This window comes from Lampetra fluviatilis, chromosome 77 (genome assembly GCF_964198595.1).
Source record: "Lampetra fluviatilis chromosome 77, kcLamFluv1.1, whole genome shotgun sequence".
NCBI lineage: Eukaryota > Metazoa > Chordata > Hyperoartia > Petromyzontiformes > Petromyzontidae > Lampetra > Lampetra fluviatilis.
The window spans coordinates 1,263,485-1,279,063 of NC_136351.1; the positions used below are offsets into that span (position 1 = coordinate 1,263,485).

The window sequence follows — 15,579 nt, forward strand, 5'->3', positions numbered from 1 at the left end:
ATACGCTGCCAAGCCTGGTGGTGTTTCATTCAAACGCTGTCTTTCCTACATACCTGTTCTTCACCTGAGGACGGCTGCTTGCGTTGTGGCCGAAACGTCGTGAGAATTGTATTTTATTATTTTTATTATTTCCCTTCTACGTGACTTTACCGAAAGAACCAAGAAGATGTGTGGCTCTATGTTTGGAGTCACAGGGTGCCGTGCGTTCTGTGCTGCTCCCAGGAGGAGTCGGTTGGCAGGCCGAGGGCGTAAAGTACCTCGGAGTTCACCTCGGGGGAAACGTTTGAGGCCAAATTGATGGCCTGGGCACGCCTCGCCCCGCTAATGTCCTTCAGGGGGCGAGTTCTCATCGGAAACAACCTGTCAGCCTCTGTGCTGTGGCATAGGGCCAAAGTCCTCCAGCCCCCGGACTGGCTACTCACGAGGACAAGCCGGTCACTCGCCCGCTTTGTGTGGCACGGCAAGCACTGGCTGAGGCCGGGGGTCCTCTGCCTGCTGGTGGGTGAGTGCGGCCAGGGCCTGGTGGATGTCTCCGCCAGGCAAGGGTGGCACAGGCGGGTTTTCTACAATCGGCTTTAATTGTCTCTTTATATTAAACCCGATCATCCGAGATTGGGAGAAATCCGGTTTGATTGGTTCTAATTGCAGAACCGCACTTCTCTCAACGATGGGCTTCATCCATTCCAAGCTAAGGAACTCACTGGCGCCCACGATTGTGGAGGAGAAGCTCCTCGTGTTCATCAAGACCAACCTGCCCGCCGCATTCTACGACTACTCCGTGTCTGATGGCCCCCCGAGTACGATGATAGCAGCACCGACGAGGAAGCAGCCTAAGCCTTGGATCAGAGCTTAGTGTTCATTAAACCAGGTTTTAATTCCCCCAAATTGGGTTTAATTGTATTGAAGAAAAAACCCCGATGCCTGCCGCTAGAAAAATCGGGTTTTTCCCACCCCATGGCGCCAGGGTGATGAGCTTCAGGCTGGAGGCCGTGAGGCGTCTGCTGTACGAGCAGGAGGAGCTGCCCTGGATGTCGCCGGCCCTCAGCAGCCTGCTGAGGGACGCCCGAGGGGTGGGGGGGGTTGCCTGGGGTACGGGAGGGAGCTCTTCCTGTTGGACCTGTCCCTGGTCGACTCCACGGGGCTGCCGGGGTACTACCAGAGCCTCTTGGACGCGTGGCGGAGCCTTGAATGGAGCAGGGCGGCGAGCCCGCACTGCGCCCTCAGACATTTCATGCACGAACCCTTGTCCTGTAATAGCCTCTTCTTGGTTCTTTCGGTAAAGTCACGTAGAAGGGAAATAATAAAATAATAAAAATAAAACATAATAAACATAAAATAATAAAAATAAAACATAATAAAATATTTTTATTATGTTTTATGTTCATTATTTTATTTTTTCCCTTCTACGTGACTTTACCGAAAGAACCAAGAAGATGAATCCCTGCAGTCACGAAAGCTTTAAATCGAAATGTGATAGCCTCTTCAAATGAATCGGGGAGGAGAGAACGCCGGCCCTCCGCTTCACCGCGGCGGGGGTGCGGACAGTCGGAGCCACGACCGCCACCCCAAGTGGAAGACCGCTGCCCAGATCAGCGGCACTACTGGGCTCCGCTCCACGCTCGCCGCGGGAGGAGCTCGCAGCAATGCGGGAGCTGAAGACGGCGGCGCCTCACGACCTTCCTCCTTCCTGGAGTAGCGCATCTCCTGCGCCCGGCCTCACTGGCGCTGTGACTCGGGGAAACTGCTCAAACCCGCAGGCTGCAGAGACGTGGCCCTCAAGAGTGAGTGCCCCAAAGACAGCACTGTTACGCGTGCCGCGTCAAGGCGCTGCATTGTCAAGAGCTGGCAAACCTCCCGGACAGGAGATGGAGGGACTTGTTCTCTCCACCGATCGAGCCCCCCCCCCCCCCCCCGAGTGGAAGCAGCTGTACAAGCCCCCCGTGGCAAAACGCTGCGGGGGGCTCCAGTGCAGCAAAGTCACCCCGGGGTCGTCAGATCTGTGTTGCGTTCTGCGGTGCAAAGGTGGATCTGGCCCACCGGTACTTGGGGTGTCCACGGCTGAACCCGATGTTCCGGCTCCTGGGATCCATCTTCAATGAACTGGGGGTTTCAAGTTCATTGATTAGGTATAGCCTTGTGAGCCATTCGGCTCTTGAATCGGGTGCAACCGCAACAAACAAAAAAACAAAAACGTGAACAAGAAAACATCTTAAAGTGAATATGTGACTAAGTGCAAACAGAAAATCCAAGAAAAGACAGCAAAATATTGCAGAAAAAGCAGCGTACACCAACGCTGCGTGCAAAAATCCCAGTGGGATGCAAGTCAAACAACAACAACCACAACCACAAGACAACTTAGATTAAGGCCATCAGTCTTACTCCGTACTACAACAAACAAACATGGCAGAGGTCGCAAACGGGTTTTGATTCCTTACCCGTACCCGGCCGCACCAGGGTCGCAAACGGCTACCCGTAGCTGTACCCGGCCGGGTACGGGTAGCCGGGTATCAGGTAGGGTACGGGTATCGGGTACCCGGTTGCGACCTCTGAAACATGGCCAAACCAGCTGGTTCATATACGGGGTGCCGCCTTACCCGGGCGAACAATCGCCACGATCTCGCAAACTTTGTCTGCGCCCAAGCAAAGGTGGCCGTTTACAAGACCCGGAAAACGATGCTGCAAGGCGACACGGACGATGGTTACTCAACGAGGCGATGCTGAGGGGCCTGCTCAAGGCGCGGCTCCGGCTGGAGCACGCCTCGTACCCCTCCCATGCTGGGGACGCGCCACGCCGTGCACGACGACTTTCACGTTTGGACCGGTCGACTTTAAGTAGGCGATGTGCGTGACGACGCGGTGGCGGTGTGGCGGTATAGGGGTGGGGCACGTGGCGGTGTGGCGGTGTGGCGCGTGGCCGTGTGGCGGAGTGGCGCACGTGCCGCGGTTTTGCAATGGCGATGTTGCTGTACTTCAGAGTTGTTGCTGCTGGCAGCAATAAAATTGGTTTAAAAGTCTGTCTCTCTCTGTCTCTCTCTGTCTCTCTGTCTCTCTCTCTACCTCTCTCCATGCGTTCAGGGCAAGCCCCATGGGCAGCTCCGGGTGGGCCGGCACCGGCCGGAGTGCTGGCGATCGCCGCCGCCTCGGAGCCGAGCCGGACCCAACCCTGGGGCAGCGTCGTCAGCAGGCGGTGCAGGTGGTGCAGCAGCTGCATGCGGTGCAGCAGCAAGCGCAGCAGCAGCAGCTGCTGCAAGTGCTGGGATTGGCTGGAACTTGTAGCGGAGTTGGAATAGGAGGTGGTGGAGGTGGTGGTGGTGTTGGTGGAGCTGCTGGTGTAGGTGGTGGTGGTGGAGGTGGTGGTGCTGAAGGTGTTGGTGGTGGAGGTGGTGATGGTGGTGTTGGTGGAGGTGGTGTTAGTGATGGTTGTGGTGGTGATGGTGGTGGTGAAGGTGGTGTTGGTGGTGGTTGTGGTGTTGGTGGTGTTAGTATTGGTGAAGGTGGTGGTGGTTGTGGTGCCACCACCGAGGTGAAAGCTGTGCGGGAGGAGCGTTGTTGTGCCGTGTGCGGGGACCAGGCGAGTGGCTATCACTTCAACGCCATCACCTGCGAGGGATGCAAAGGCTTCTTCAGGTTAAAACATAAACTACACTACACTATACACTACACTATACACTACACTACACACTATATACTACACTATACACTACACACTATACACTACTATACACTACACACTACACACTACTATACACTACACTATACACTACATACTACACTACATAATACACTACACTATACACTACACTATACACTACACTACACTGTACACTACACTGTACACTACACTGTACACTATACTACACACTACACTACACACTACACTACACGATATACTACACTACACTATACACTACACTATACACTACACTATACACTACATACTACACTACATACTACACTACACACTATACACTACACTATACACTACACTACACAACACTATACACTACTATACACTACACTATACACTACACAGTACAATACACTATACTACACACTATACACTACACTACACTATACACTCCATACTACACTACATACTACACTACACTACAGACTACACTACACTGTACACTACACTGCACACTACACTGTACACGACACTACACACTATACACACTACACTACACTATACACTGTACACTACACTATACACTGCTACACTATACACTACTACACTACACTATACACTACACTACTACACTATACACTACACTATACACTACACTATACACTACACTACACTGTACACTACACTGTACACTACACTGTACACTATACTACACACTACACTACACACTACACTACACACTACACTACACGATATACTACACTACACTATACACTACACTATACACTACACTATACACTACATACTACACTACATACTACACTACACACTATACACTACACTATACACTACACTACACAACACTATACACTACTATACACTACACTATACACTACACAGTACAATACACTATACTACACACTATACACTACACTACACTATACACTCCATACTACACTACATACTACACTACACTACAGACTACACTACACTGTACACTACACTGCACACTACACTGTACACGACACTACACACTATACACACTACACTACACTATACACTGTACACTACACTATACACTGCTACACTATACACTACTACACTACACTATACACTACACTACTACACTATACACTACACTATACACTACACTATACACTACTACACTATACACTACTACGCTATACACTACTACACCACTACACTATACTACACTACTACACTATACTACACTACTACACTATACACTACACTACACTATACACTACACTACACACTATACTACACACTACACTACACTATACCCGCTACTGTGCGTGTCGCTGCAGGAGGATGGAGAGGCGTGGGTCTGCCCTGCGCTGCCCCTTTGTGGGCCGCTGTGACGTGACGCTCGCCAACCGGCGGCAGTGCCAGGCCTGCCGCTTGCTGAAGTGTCGCTCAGCAGGAATGATGCCTCAATGTGAGTGGCGGGGTCTAAACTACACTACACACTACACTACACACTACTACACTATACACTACACTATACACTACACTACACGCTACTACAATACACTATGCACTACACTACACACTATACACTACTACACTACAATATACACTACACTTTCCACTACACACTACTACACTATACACTATACACTACACTATACACTACACTACTACACACTACACTACACTATACACTACACACTACACTACACACTACACTATACACCACTATACACTACACTACTATACACTACACTATACACTACACACTACACTATACACTACACACTACACTACACTCTACACTACACACTACACTACACACTACACTATACACTACACTACACTATACACTACACACTATACTATACACTACACTATACACTACACTATACACTACACTACACACTATACACTACTACACTACACTATACACTACACACTACTACAATACACTATGCACTACACTACACACTATACACTACTACACTACAATATACACTACACTTTCCACTACACACTACTACACTATACACTATACACTACACTATACACTACACTACTACACACTACACTACACTATGTACACTACACTACACACTACACTATACACTACTATACACTACACTACTATACACTACACTATACACTACACACTACACTATACACTACACACTACACTACACTCTACACTACACACTACACTACACACTACACTATACACTACACTACACTATACACTACACACTATACTATACACTACACTATACACTACACTACACACTACACTACACACTATACACTACACTACACACTAAACTACACAGTAGTCAACATCTCGTACCCCCCCCCCCGCTCCCTGGCAGTGATCATGACGGATGAGGCTGTTCACCGTCGCCGCGACCTCATAGCCCGGCGCAGACGAGAGAGAGGAAGCCACTCCTCATGTACTGTACCACCTCTACACACTGTACACTGTACCACCTATACACACTGTACACCAGTGTACTGTACCACCTCTACACAATGTACACCAGTGTACTGCACCACCTCTACACTGTACACCAGTGTACTGCACCACATCTACACTGTACACAGTGTACTGTACCACTTCTGCACTGTACACCAGTGTACTGTACCACCTCTACACAATGTACACCAGTGTACTGTACCACCTCTACACTGTACACAGTGTACTGCACCATCTCTACACACTGTATACCGGTGTACTGTACCACCTCTACACTGTACACCAGTGTACTGTACGACCTCTACACTGTACACCAGTGTACTGCACCACATCTACACTGTACACCGTGTACTGTACCACCTCTGCACTGTACACCAGTGTGCTGTACCACATCTACACTGTACACCAGTGTACTGCACCACCTCTACACTGTACACAGTGTACTGTACCACCTATACACTGTACACCAGTGTACTGTACCACCTCTACACACTGTACACCAGTGTACCTTACCACCTCTACACTACACAGTGTACTGTACCACCTCTACACACTGTACACCAGTGTACTGTACCACCTCTACACACTGTGCACCAGTGTACTGTACCACCTCTACACACTATATACTGGTGTACTGTACACACCTCTACACTGTACACAGTGTACTGTACCACCTCTGCACACTGTACATCAGTGCACTGTACCACCTTTACACTGTACACAGTGTACTATACACACCTCTACACTGTACACCTGTGCACTGTACCACCTCTACACACTGTACACCAGTGTCTCTGTGTCTCTCTGTCTGTGTCTCTCTGTGTCTCTGTCTCTCTCTGTGTCTTTCTCTGTCACTCTGTGTCTCTCTCTGTCTCTCTGTGTCTCTCTGTCTCTGTGTCCCTCTCTGTCTCTCTGTGTCTCTCTGTCTCTGTGTCCCTCTCTGTCTCTCTGTGTCTCTGTCTCTCTGTCTCTGTCTCACTCTGTGTCTCTCTCTGTCTCTCTGTGTCTCTCTCTGTCTCTCTGTCTCTGTGTCTTTCTCTGTCACTCTGTGTGTGTCTCTCTGTCTCTGTCTATCTGTGTCACTGTCTCTGTGTCTCTCTGTCTCTGCCTGCCCAGGTGACGCATCTCCCGACGTCACCACGAGGTGTCCGCACGCTCGCAAGCTACGGAAGCTCTCCCCAGACCCCCGCCTGAGCTCCACCACCAGGGGTGGAGGGGGTGGAGGTGGAGTGGGTGGAGTGGGTGGAGTGGGTGGAGTGGGTGGAGTGGGAGAAGTGGGTGGAGTGGGTGGAGTTGGTCGAGGTGGAGTGGGAGAAGTGGGTGAAGGTAGAGTGGGGGGAGTGAGTGGAGGTGGAGTGGGTGGAGGTGGAGTGGGTGGAGGTGGAGTGGGTGGAGGTGGAGTGGGGGGAGGTGGAGTGGATGGAGTGGGTGGAGAAGGTGGAGTGAGTGGAGTGTGTGAAGGTGGAGTGGGAGAAGTGGGTGAAGGTAGAGTGGGGGGAGTGAGTGGAGGTGGAGTGGATGGAGTGGGGGGAGTGGGGGGAGTGGGTAGAGTGGGGGGAGTGGGTGGAGGTGGAGTGAGTGGAGGTGGAGTGGGTGGAGTGGGTGGAGGTGGAGTGGATGGAGTGGGGGGAGTGGGTAGAGTGGGGGGAGTGGGTGGAGGTGGAGTGAGTGGAGGTGGAGTGGGGGGAGTGAGTGGAGGTGGAGTGGATGGAGTGGGGGGAGTGGGTAGAGTGGGGGGAGTGGGTGGAGGTGGAGTGAGTGGGGGTGGAGTGGGTGGAGTGTGTGGAGGTGGAGTGGGAGAAGGTGGAGTGGGAGAAGGTGGAGTGTGTGGAGTGGGTGGAGGAGGAGTGGGTGGAGTGAGTGGAGGTGGAGTTGGAGTGGGGGGAGTGGGGGGAGGTGGAGTGAGTGGAAGTGGAGTGAGTGGAGGTGGAGTGGGTGGAGTGGGTGGAGGTGGAGTGGGAGAAGGTGGAGGTGGAGTGAGTGGAGTTGGAAAGGGTGGTGGTGGAGTGGGGGGAGTAGGGGGAGTGGGAGAATGTGGAGTGGGTGGAGTTGGAGTGGGTGGAGTGGGTGGTGGTGGAGTGGGTGGAGTGGGTGGAGTGGGTGGAGTGGGTGGAGGTGGAGTTGGAGTGGGTGGTGGTGGAGTGGGTGATGGTGGAGCGGGTGGAGTGGGGGGCGAGCGGCTGCTGCTGCTGCGGCTGGCCCAGGCTGTGCTCTCGGCTCACCGCCGCACCTTCGACTCCTCCTTCAGCAGGTTCCAGCACTTCAGGGTGAGCCCTTGGGAGGGTGGGGAGGGTGGGGAGGGGTGGGGAGAGTGGGGGGATTGGAGGGCGAATTCAGACGCAGCTCACCCCATCATCTCCCCCCACAGAGACCCACAGAGACCCAAAGAGACCCACAGAGACCCACAGAGACCCACAGAGACCCACAGAGACTCAAAGAGACCCACAGAGACCCACAGAGACCCATACAGACCCAAAGAAACCCACAGAGACCCACAAAGACCCTCAGAGACTCACAAAGACCCATACAGACCCACATAGACCCACAGAGACCCACAGAGACCCACAGAGACCCACAAAGACCCACATAGACCCACAGAGACCATCAGAGACCCATACAGACCCACAGAGACCCACAGAGACCCATACATTATAATGATGATGAGAATCACTGTTATTATGCCAACTATATTGATGATTATTATAACGGTAATTATAATCATAACGGTGATCGGCGATGATGGCGATGATGATGTTTCCTCCGCTCCGTCTCCTCCGTCGTAGCCGGCTGTGCGAGAGCCGAAGTCCGTGCCGGGAGCTGAACACCGGCACATGGCCGCCGGATCAGCCGCTGAATCAGCTGCTGGATCAGCTGGTGGATCAGCTGGTGGATCAGCTGGTGGATCAGTCACTGGATCAGTCACTGGATCAGCTGCTGGATCAGCTGGTGGATCAGCTGGTGAATCAGTCACTGGATCAGTCGCTGGATCAGCTGCTGGATCAGCTGCTGGATCAGCTGCTGGATCAGCTGCTGGATCAGCTGGTGGATCAGGAGGAGGAGTGGGGGGGAGTGACTCCACTCCCAGCTACTCGATGCTACCGCACGTGAGCGACTTGACCACGCACATGATCCAGCAGGTGATCGCCTTCGCCAAGGTGACGCCGGGATTCAGGTGAACTGAGAGCAGCAACACTCGCTCAGACACTCACTCAGACACTCACTCAGACACTCACTCAGCCACTCAGACACTCACTTAGCCACTCACTCACTCAGACACTCACTCAGACACTCACTCACTCACTCAGACACTCACTCAGACACTCACTCAGACACTCACTCACTCAGACACTCACTCACTCAGACACTCACTCACTCAGACACTCACTCACTCAGACACTCACTCACTCAGACACTCACTCACACACTCACTCAGACATTCACTCAGACACTCACTCACTCAGACACTCACTCAGACACTCACTCAGACACTCACTCACTCACTCAGACACTCACTCAGACACTCAGACACTCACTCACTCAGACACTCACTCAGACACTCGCTCAGACACTCACTCAGACACTCACTTACTAAGACACTCACTCAGACACTCACTCACTGATCCAGTGGCTGATCCACCGACTGATCCAGCCACCCCCTCATGTGCTGTGCCGGCCTTTATAGGTGCTCGCTAACAGCACTTGCAACCTCGATACGGTGGATATTTGTCTCTGCTTTTGCCTACACGTGTTCCATGTGTGTGTGTACGCGTGTAGCCCACGGTTCGCTGGAGGCTACAGCCAGCAAATTAATGAGGCCTCACTCAGGCTGTGCCACGTGCACTATTAACTAGGCCTCACTCAGGCTGTGCCACGTGTACTATTAACTAGGCCTCACTCAGGCTGTGCCACGTGCACTATTAACTAGGCCTCACTCAGGCTGTGCCACGTGCACTATTAACTACGCCTCACTCAGGCTGTGCCGCGTGTACTATTAACTAGGCCTCACTCAGGCTGTGCCAGGTGCACTATTAACTAGGCCTCACTCAGGCTGTGCCACGTGCACTATTAACTAGGCCTCACTCAGGCTATGCCACGTGCACTATTAACTAGGCCTCACTCAGGCTGTGTCACGTGCACTATTAACTAGGCCTCACTCAGGCTGTGTCACGTGCACTGTTAACTAGGCCTCACTCAGGCTGTGTCACGTGCACTATTAACTAGGCCACACTCGGGCTGCTCCACGTGCACTAGACCAGGCGAGGTAGTCAACATCTCAGTATCGAACCCACGACCTCCTGCGTACTGGGCGAGATAGTCAACATCTTCTAGCCAGCGTGGGTGTCAGGGTCCAGGATCGAACCTACGACCTCCTGTACATCAAGTGAGGTAGTCAACATCTCCTAGCCACCGTGGGCATTAGGTCCACTGATTAAACCCACGACCTCCTGCCTAGCAGGCAAGGTAGTCAACATCTCCACATCAAACCCGCGACCTCCTGCGTACCGGGCGAGATAGTCAACATCTCAGCGTCCAACCCACGACCTCCTGTACACCAGGCGAGGTAGTCAACATCTCAGCGTCCAACCCACGACCTCCTGTACACCAGGCGAGGTAGTCAACATCTCAGCATGGAAGCCGCAACCTCCTGTACACCAGGCGAGGTAATCAAAATCTCAGCATGGAACTCACGACCTCCTGTACACCAGGCGAGGTAGTCAACATCTCAGCATGGAACCCACGACCTCCTTTACACCAGGCGAGGTAGTCAACATCTCAGCATCGAACCCACGATCTCCTGCGTACCAGGCGAGGTAGTCAACATCTTCTAGCCAGCGTGGGTGTCAGGGTCCAGGATCGAACCTACGACCTCCTGTACACGAAGTGAGGTAGTCAACATCTCCTAGCCACCGTGGGCATTAGGTCCACTGATTAAACCCACGACAACCTGCCTCCCAGGCGAGGTAGTCAACATCTCCACATCTCCACATCGATCCCACGACCTCCTGTACACCAGGCGAGGTAGTCAACATCTCAGCATGGAACCCACGACCTCCTGCGTACCGGGCGAGGTAGTTAACATCCCCTCCGCGTCTCTCCACACCGACCCCTGCGCCCGTCAGGGAGTTGTCCATCGAGGATCAGATCGCCCTGCTCAAGGGTTCCGCCTTCGAGATTGTCCAGATCCGCTTCAACAGCGTCTACGACGCGTCCACGCGCACGTGGGTGTGCGGCTCGCTCGTCTACAGCGTGGAAGACGCCGCCCAGTGTGAGAGAGCGTCACCGTCACTATCACTACTACCATCACTACTACCATCACTATCATTACTAGCTTCACCAACATCACCACCATCACCACCATCACTACCACCACCATCACTACCACCATCACTACTACCATCACAACCACCACTACCACCATCACTATCATCACTACTACCATCACCACTATCACCACCATCACCACCATCACTACCATCACCACCATCACTACCATCACTACTACCATCACCACCATCACTACTACCATCACTACCATCACTACTACCATCACCACCATCACTACAATCACTACTACCACCACTACCATCACCACTACCATCACTACTACCATCACCATCATCACTACTACCATCACCACTATCACCACCATCACTACCATCATCACTATCATCACTACCGTCACCACTACCATCACCACTAACATCACCACCATCACCACCATCACCACCATCACTACCATTACTCCTACCATCACCACCATCATCACCACCATCACCACTACCATCATCACTACCACCATCACTACCACCATCACTACCACCACCTTCGCCACCACCATCAATACCATCACCACTACCATTACCACTATCATCACTACTACCATCACAACTATCACCATCATTACCACCATCACCACCATCACTACCATCACCATCATCACCACCATCACCACCGTCATCACTACCATCACCACCACCATCACCACCGTCACTACCACCATCACTACCATCACTATCATCCTGATCATCTATATCTGTCTTTATCTGAGTGTGTCTATCTCCGTGTCTCTCTATCTGTGTCTCTCTGTCTGTCTCTCTATATGTGTATCTATCTCTGTGTCTCTCTCTCCGTGTCTCTGTCCGTGTCTTTCTATCCGCGTGTCTCTGTCCACGTCTCTCTGTTTGTCTCTCTCTCTCTGTGTCTCTCTCCGTGTCTCTCTATCTGTCTCTCTCTCTGTGTCTCTCTCCGTGTCTCTGTCCGCGTGTCTCTCTCCGTGTCTCTCTGTGTCTCTCTGTCCGTGTCTCTCTCTCTCCGTCTCTCTATCTGTGTCTCTCTGTTCGCATGTCTCTCTATCTGTGTCTCTCTCCGTGTCTCTGTCTGTCTCTCTCTCTGTGTCTCTCTCCATGTCTCTCTATCTATGTCTCTCTCTGTGTCTCTATCTCCGTGTCTCTCTGTCTGTGTTTCTCTATCTGTGTCTCTCTCCGTGTCTCTCTGTCTGTGTCTCTCTCTCTGTGTCTCTCTCTTCGTGTCTCTCTGTCCGTGTCTCTCTTTGTGTCTCTCTCCGTGTCTCTCTGTGTCTCTCTGTCCGCGTGTCTCTCTCCGTGTCTGTCTGTCTCTCTCTCTGTGTCTCTCTGTCTGTCTCTCTCTCTGTCTCTCTCTCCGTGGCTCTGAGTCTCTGTCTGCGTGTCTCTCTCCGTGTCTCTCTCTCTCTGTGTCTCTCCCCGTGTCTCTCTGTCTCCGTCTCTCTCTCTGTGTCTCTCTCCGTGTCTCTCTCTCCGTGTCTCTCTCTCCGTGTCTCTCTGTCTGTATCTCTCTGTCTCTCCCCGTGTCTCTGTCTCCGTGTCTCTCTGTCTGTGTCTCTCTGTCTGTGTCTCTCTGTCTCTCTGTTTGTGTCTCTCTGTCTGTCTCTCCCCGTGTCTCTGTCTCCGTCTCTCTCCGTGTCTCTCTGTGTCTCTCCCCCGTGTCTCTCTGTCTCTGTGTCTCTCTGTCTGTGTCTCTCTGTGTCTCTCTGTCTCCGTGTCTCTCTCTCTCCGTGTCTCTCTGTCTCCGTGTCTCTCTCTGTCTGTGTCTCTCTGTGTCTCTCCCCGTGTCTCTCTGTCTCCGTGTCTCTCTGTCTGTGTCTCTCCCCGTGTGTCTCTGTGTCTCTCCCCGTGTCTCTCTGTCTGTGTCTCTCCCCGTGTCTCTCTGTTTGTGTCTCTCTGTCTGTCTCTCCCCGTGTCTCTCTGTCTCCGTCTCTCTCTCTGTCTCTCTCCGTGTCTCTCTGTCTGTGTCTCTCTGTCTGTGTCTCTCTGTGTCTCTCTGTCTCCGTGTCTCTCTGTCTCTATGTCTCTCTGTCTCCGTGTCTCTCTCTGTCTGTGTCTCTCTCCGTGTCTCTCTGTCTCCGTGTCTCTCTGTCTCCGTGTCTCTCTGTCTGTGTCTCTCTCCGTGTCTCTCTGTCTGTGTCTCTCTCCGTGTCTCTCTGTCTGTGTCTCTCTCTCTGTGTCTCTCTGTCCGTGTCTCTCTGTCTGTGTCTCTCTCCGTGTCTCTCTCCGTGTCTCTCTGTCTGTCTCTCTCTTTGTCTCTCTCCGTGTCTCTCTGTCTGTGTCTCTCTCCGTGTCTCTCTCTCTGTGTCTCTCTCTGTGTCTCTCTCCGTGTCTCTCTGTCTGTGTCTCTCTGTCTGTGTCTCTCTCTGTGTCTCTCTCTCCGTGTCTCTCTCCGTGTCTCTCTGTCTGTGTCTCTGTCTGTGTCTCTCTCTGTGTCTCTCTCTCCGTGTCTCTCTGTCTGTGTCTCTCTCCGTGTATCTCTGTCTGTGTCTCTCTATCTGTCTCTTTGTCTGTGTCTCTCTCTGTCTCTATCTGTGTCTCTCTCTCCGTGTCTCTCTGTCTGTGTCTTTCTCTGTGTCTCTCTCTCCGTGTCTCTCTATCTGTGTCTCTCTCTCCGTGTCTCTCTATCTGTGTCTCTCTCTCCGTGTCTCTCTGTCTCTGTGTCTCTCTGTCTCTCTCTCTCCGTGTCTCTCTGTCTCTGTGTCTCTCTGTCCGCGTGTTTCGCAGCGGGCTTCAACTCGGGCTTCGTGGTGCCCATCAGCAAGTTCCACGACGACCTCCGCGCCCTGCACCTCGCGGAGGTCGAATACGCCCTGATGCAGACCCTAGCCCTCTACTCCTCAGGTTAGACACAGATACAGATAGACACACACACAGACACACACACAGATAGACACACACACACAGATACACAGATATACACACAGACACACAGACACACACACAGACACACACACAGACACACACAGATAGATAGATAGACACACACACACACAGAATACGCCCTGATGCAGGCCGTGACCCTCTACTCGTCAGGTTAGATACACACACAGACACACACAGAGACAGATAGACACACAGATAGACACACACACAGATAGACACACACACAGACACACACAGATCAAAGATCAAAGATCCCCCGTATAGCCTTAACAGACTGTAGGGGCAAGTGCTGTTAGGGAGCACCTATGAAGGCCAGAACGGTACACGAGGGGGTGGGTGGCCAGCACCACGCCCGACCGCCTTTGTCTCCCTAGTGGCAATGTTTACACACCGCACCAGGTACTCATTTGAGGCTGAGTCGACCTAGGGGAGGCCCGGGACCGGTTCAGATAATCGTCACTGGTGTTGGCCGTGAGCGGGAATCGAACTCGTGTCGCCAGGTTCATAGCGCAGCGCACTAACCGCTGCACTATCGCTCCCCACACACACAGATAGACACACACACAGACACACACACAGACACACACACACAGACACACACACAGAGACACACAGACAGATAGACACACACACAGACACACACACAGACACACACAGACACACACACACAGACACACACAGACACACACACACAGACACACACACAGAGACACACAGACAGATAGACACACACACAGACACACACACAGACACACACAGACACACACACACAGACACACACACACAGACACACACACACAGACACACACACAGAGGCACACAGACAGATAGATAGACACACACAGTGACACACACAGTGACACACACAGAGACACACACACAGACAGACACACACAGACACACACACAGACACACACACAGACACAACAACAACAACCGCCATTCGCCACTAAGTGGCGGTGATGTCACCACGACGCTTGTGCCAGGCCAAGTGCACCTTGAGGCCACGTGAAGTGTTGAACGCCCGCTGGCAGGAGGTCACAGGGCAGACCCAGCAGGTGCCACGGGTCCACTGACCGAGATGACTGGCTGATGCACCACCTGTGCCCCCTACTGTGCCAACTTGCTGTGCTTTAGCCACCCGGCGCTCCGCTCGGTGTTGTGAGCATCGCTCCTCCGCCCTCCGTTGTTGTTGGAGGGCGACTGCCTCCAACTGCCCAGTAGCGTCCTTCACGAGCCTCCTCCACAGAGGCCGATCTTGACACCGCTGGTACCAGTCATCGGCAAGTCCACTCAGCTCC

The 15,579-nt window shown here is 52.5% G+C and overlaps 1 protein-coding gene across 1 annotated transcript; it reads left to right on the forward strand.

The window, feature by feature from the left end:
- Window positions 1-324: 324 nt before the first annotated feature.
- Window positions 325-14,275, forward strand: LOC144953514 (uncharacterized). The gene is made up of 12 exons (XM_078884057.1): window positions 325-539; window positions 965-1,089; window positions 1,546-1,692; window positions 2,647-2,761; window positions 3,076-3,272; window positions 3,381-3,627; window positions 4,957-5,087; window positions 5,986-6,066; window positions 7,206-7,313; window positions 9,141-9,261; window positions 11,210-11,355; window positions 14,120-14,275. The coding sequence occupies exons 1-12, from the start codon at window positions 325-327 to the stop codon at window positions 14,239-14,241; spliced, it is 1,755 nt and encodes a 584-aa protein (XP_078740183.1). The 3' UTR covers window positions 14,242-14,275.
- Window positions 14,276-15,579: the final 1,304 nt, after the last annotated feature.

Bases quoted from the DNA above. Each gene is read 5' to 3' on its own strand.
- LOC144953514 (XM_078884057.1), top strand. From the start codon at position 325: ATGTCCTTCAGGGGGCGAGTTCTCATCGGAAACAACCTGTCAGCCTCT. The intron at 540-964 runs GCAAGGGTGGCA...CCATGGCGCCAG, and splicing joins CTGGTGGATGTCTCCGCCAG to GGTGATGAGCTTCAGGCTGG. The intron at 1,090-1,545 runs GTACGGGAGGGA...GGGTGCGGACAG, and splicing joins GGTGGGGGGGGTTGCCTGGG to TCGGAGCCACGACCGCCACC.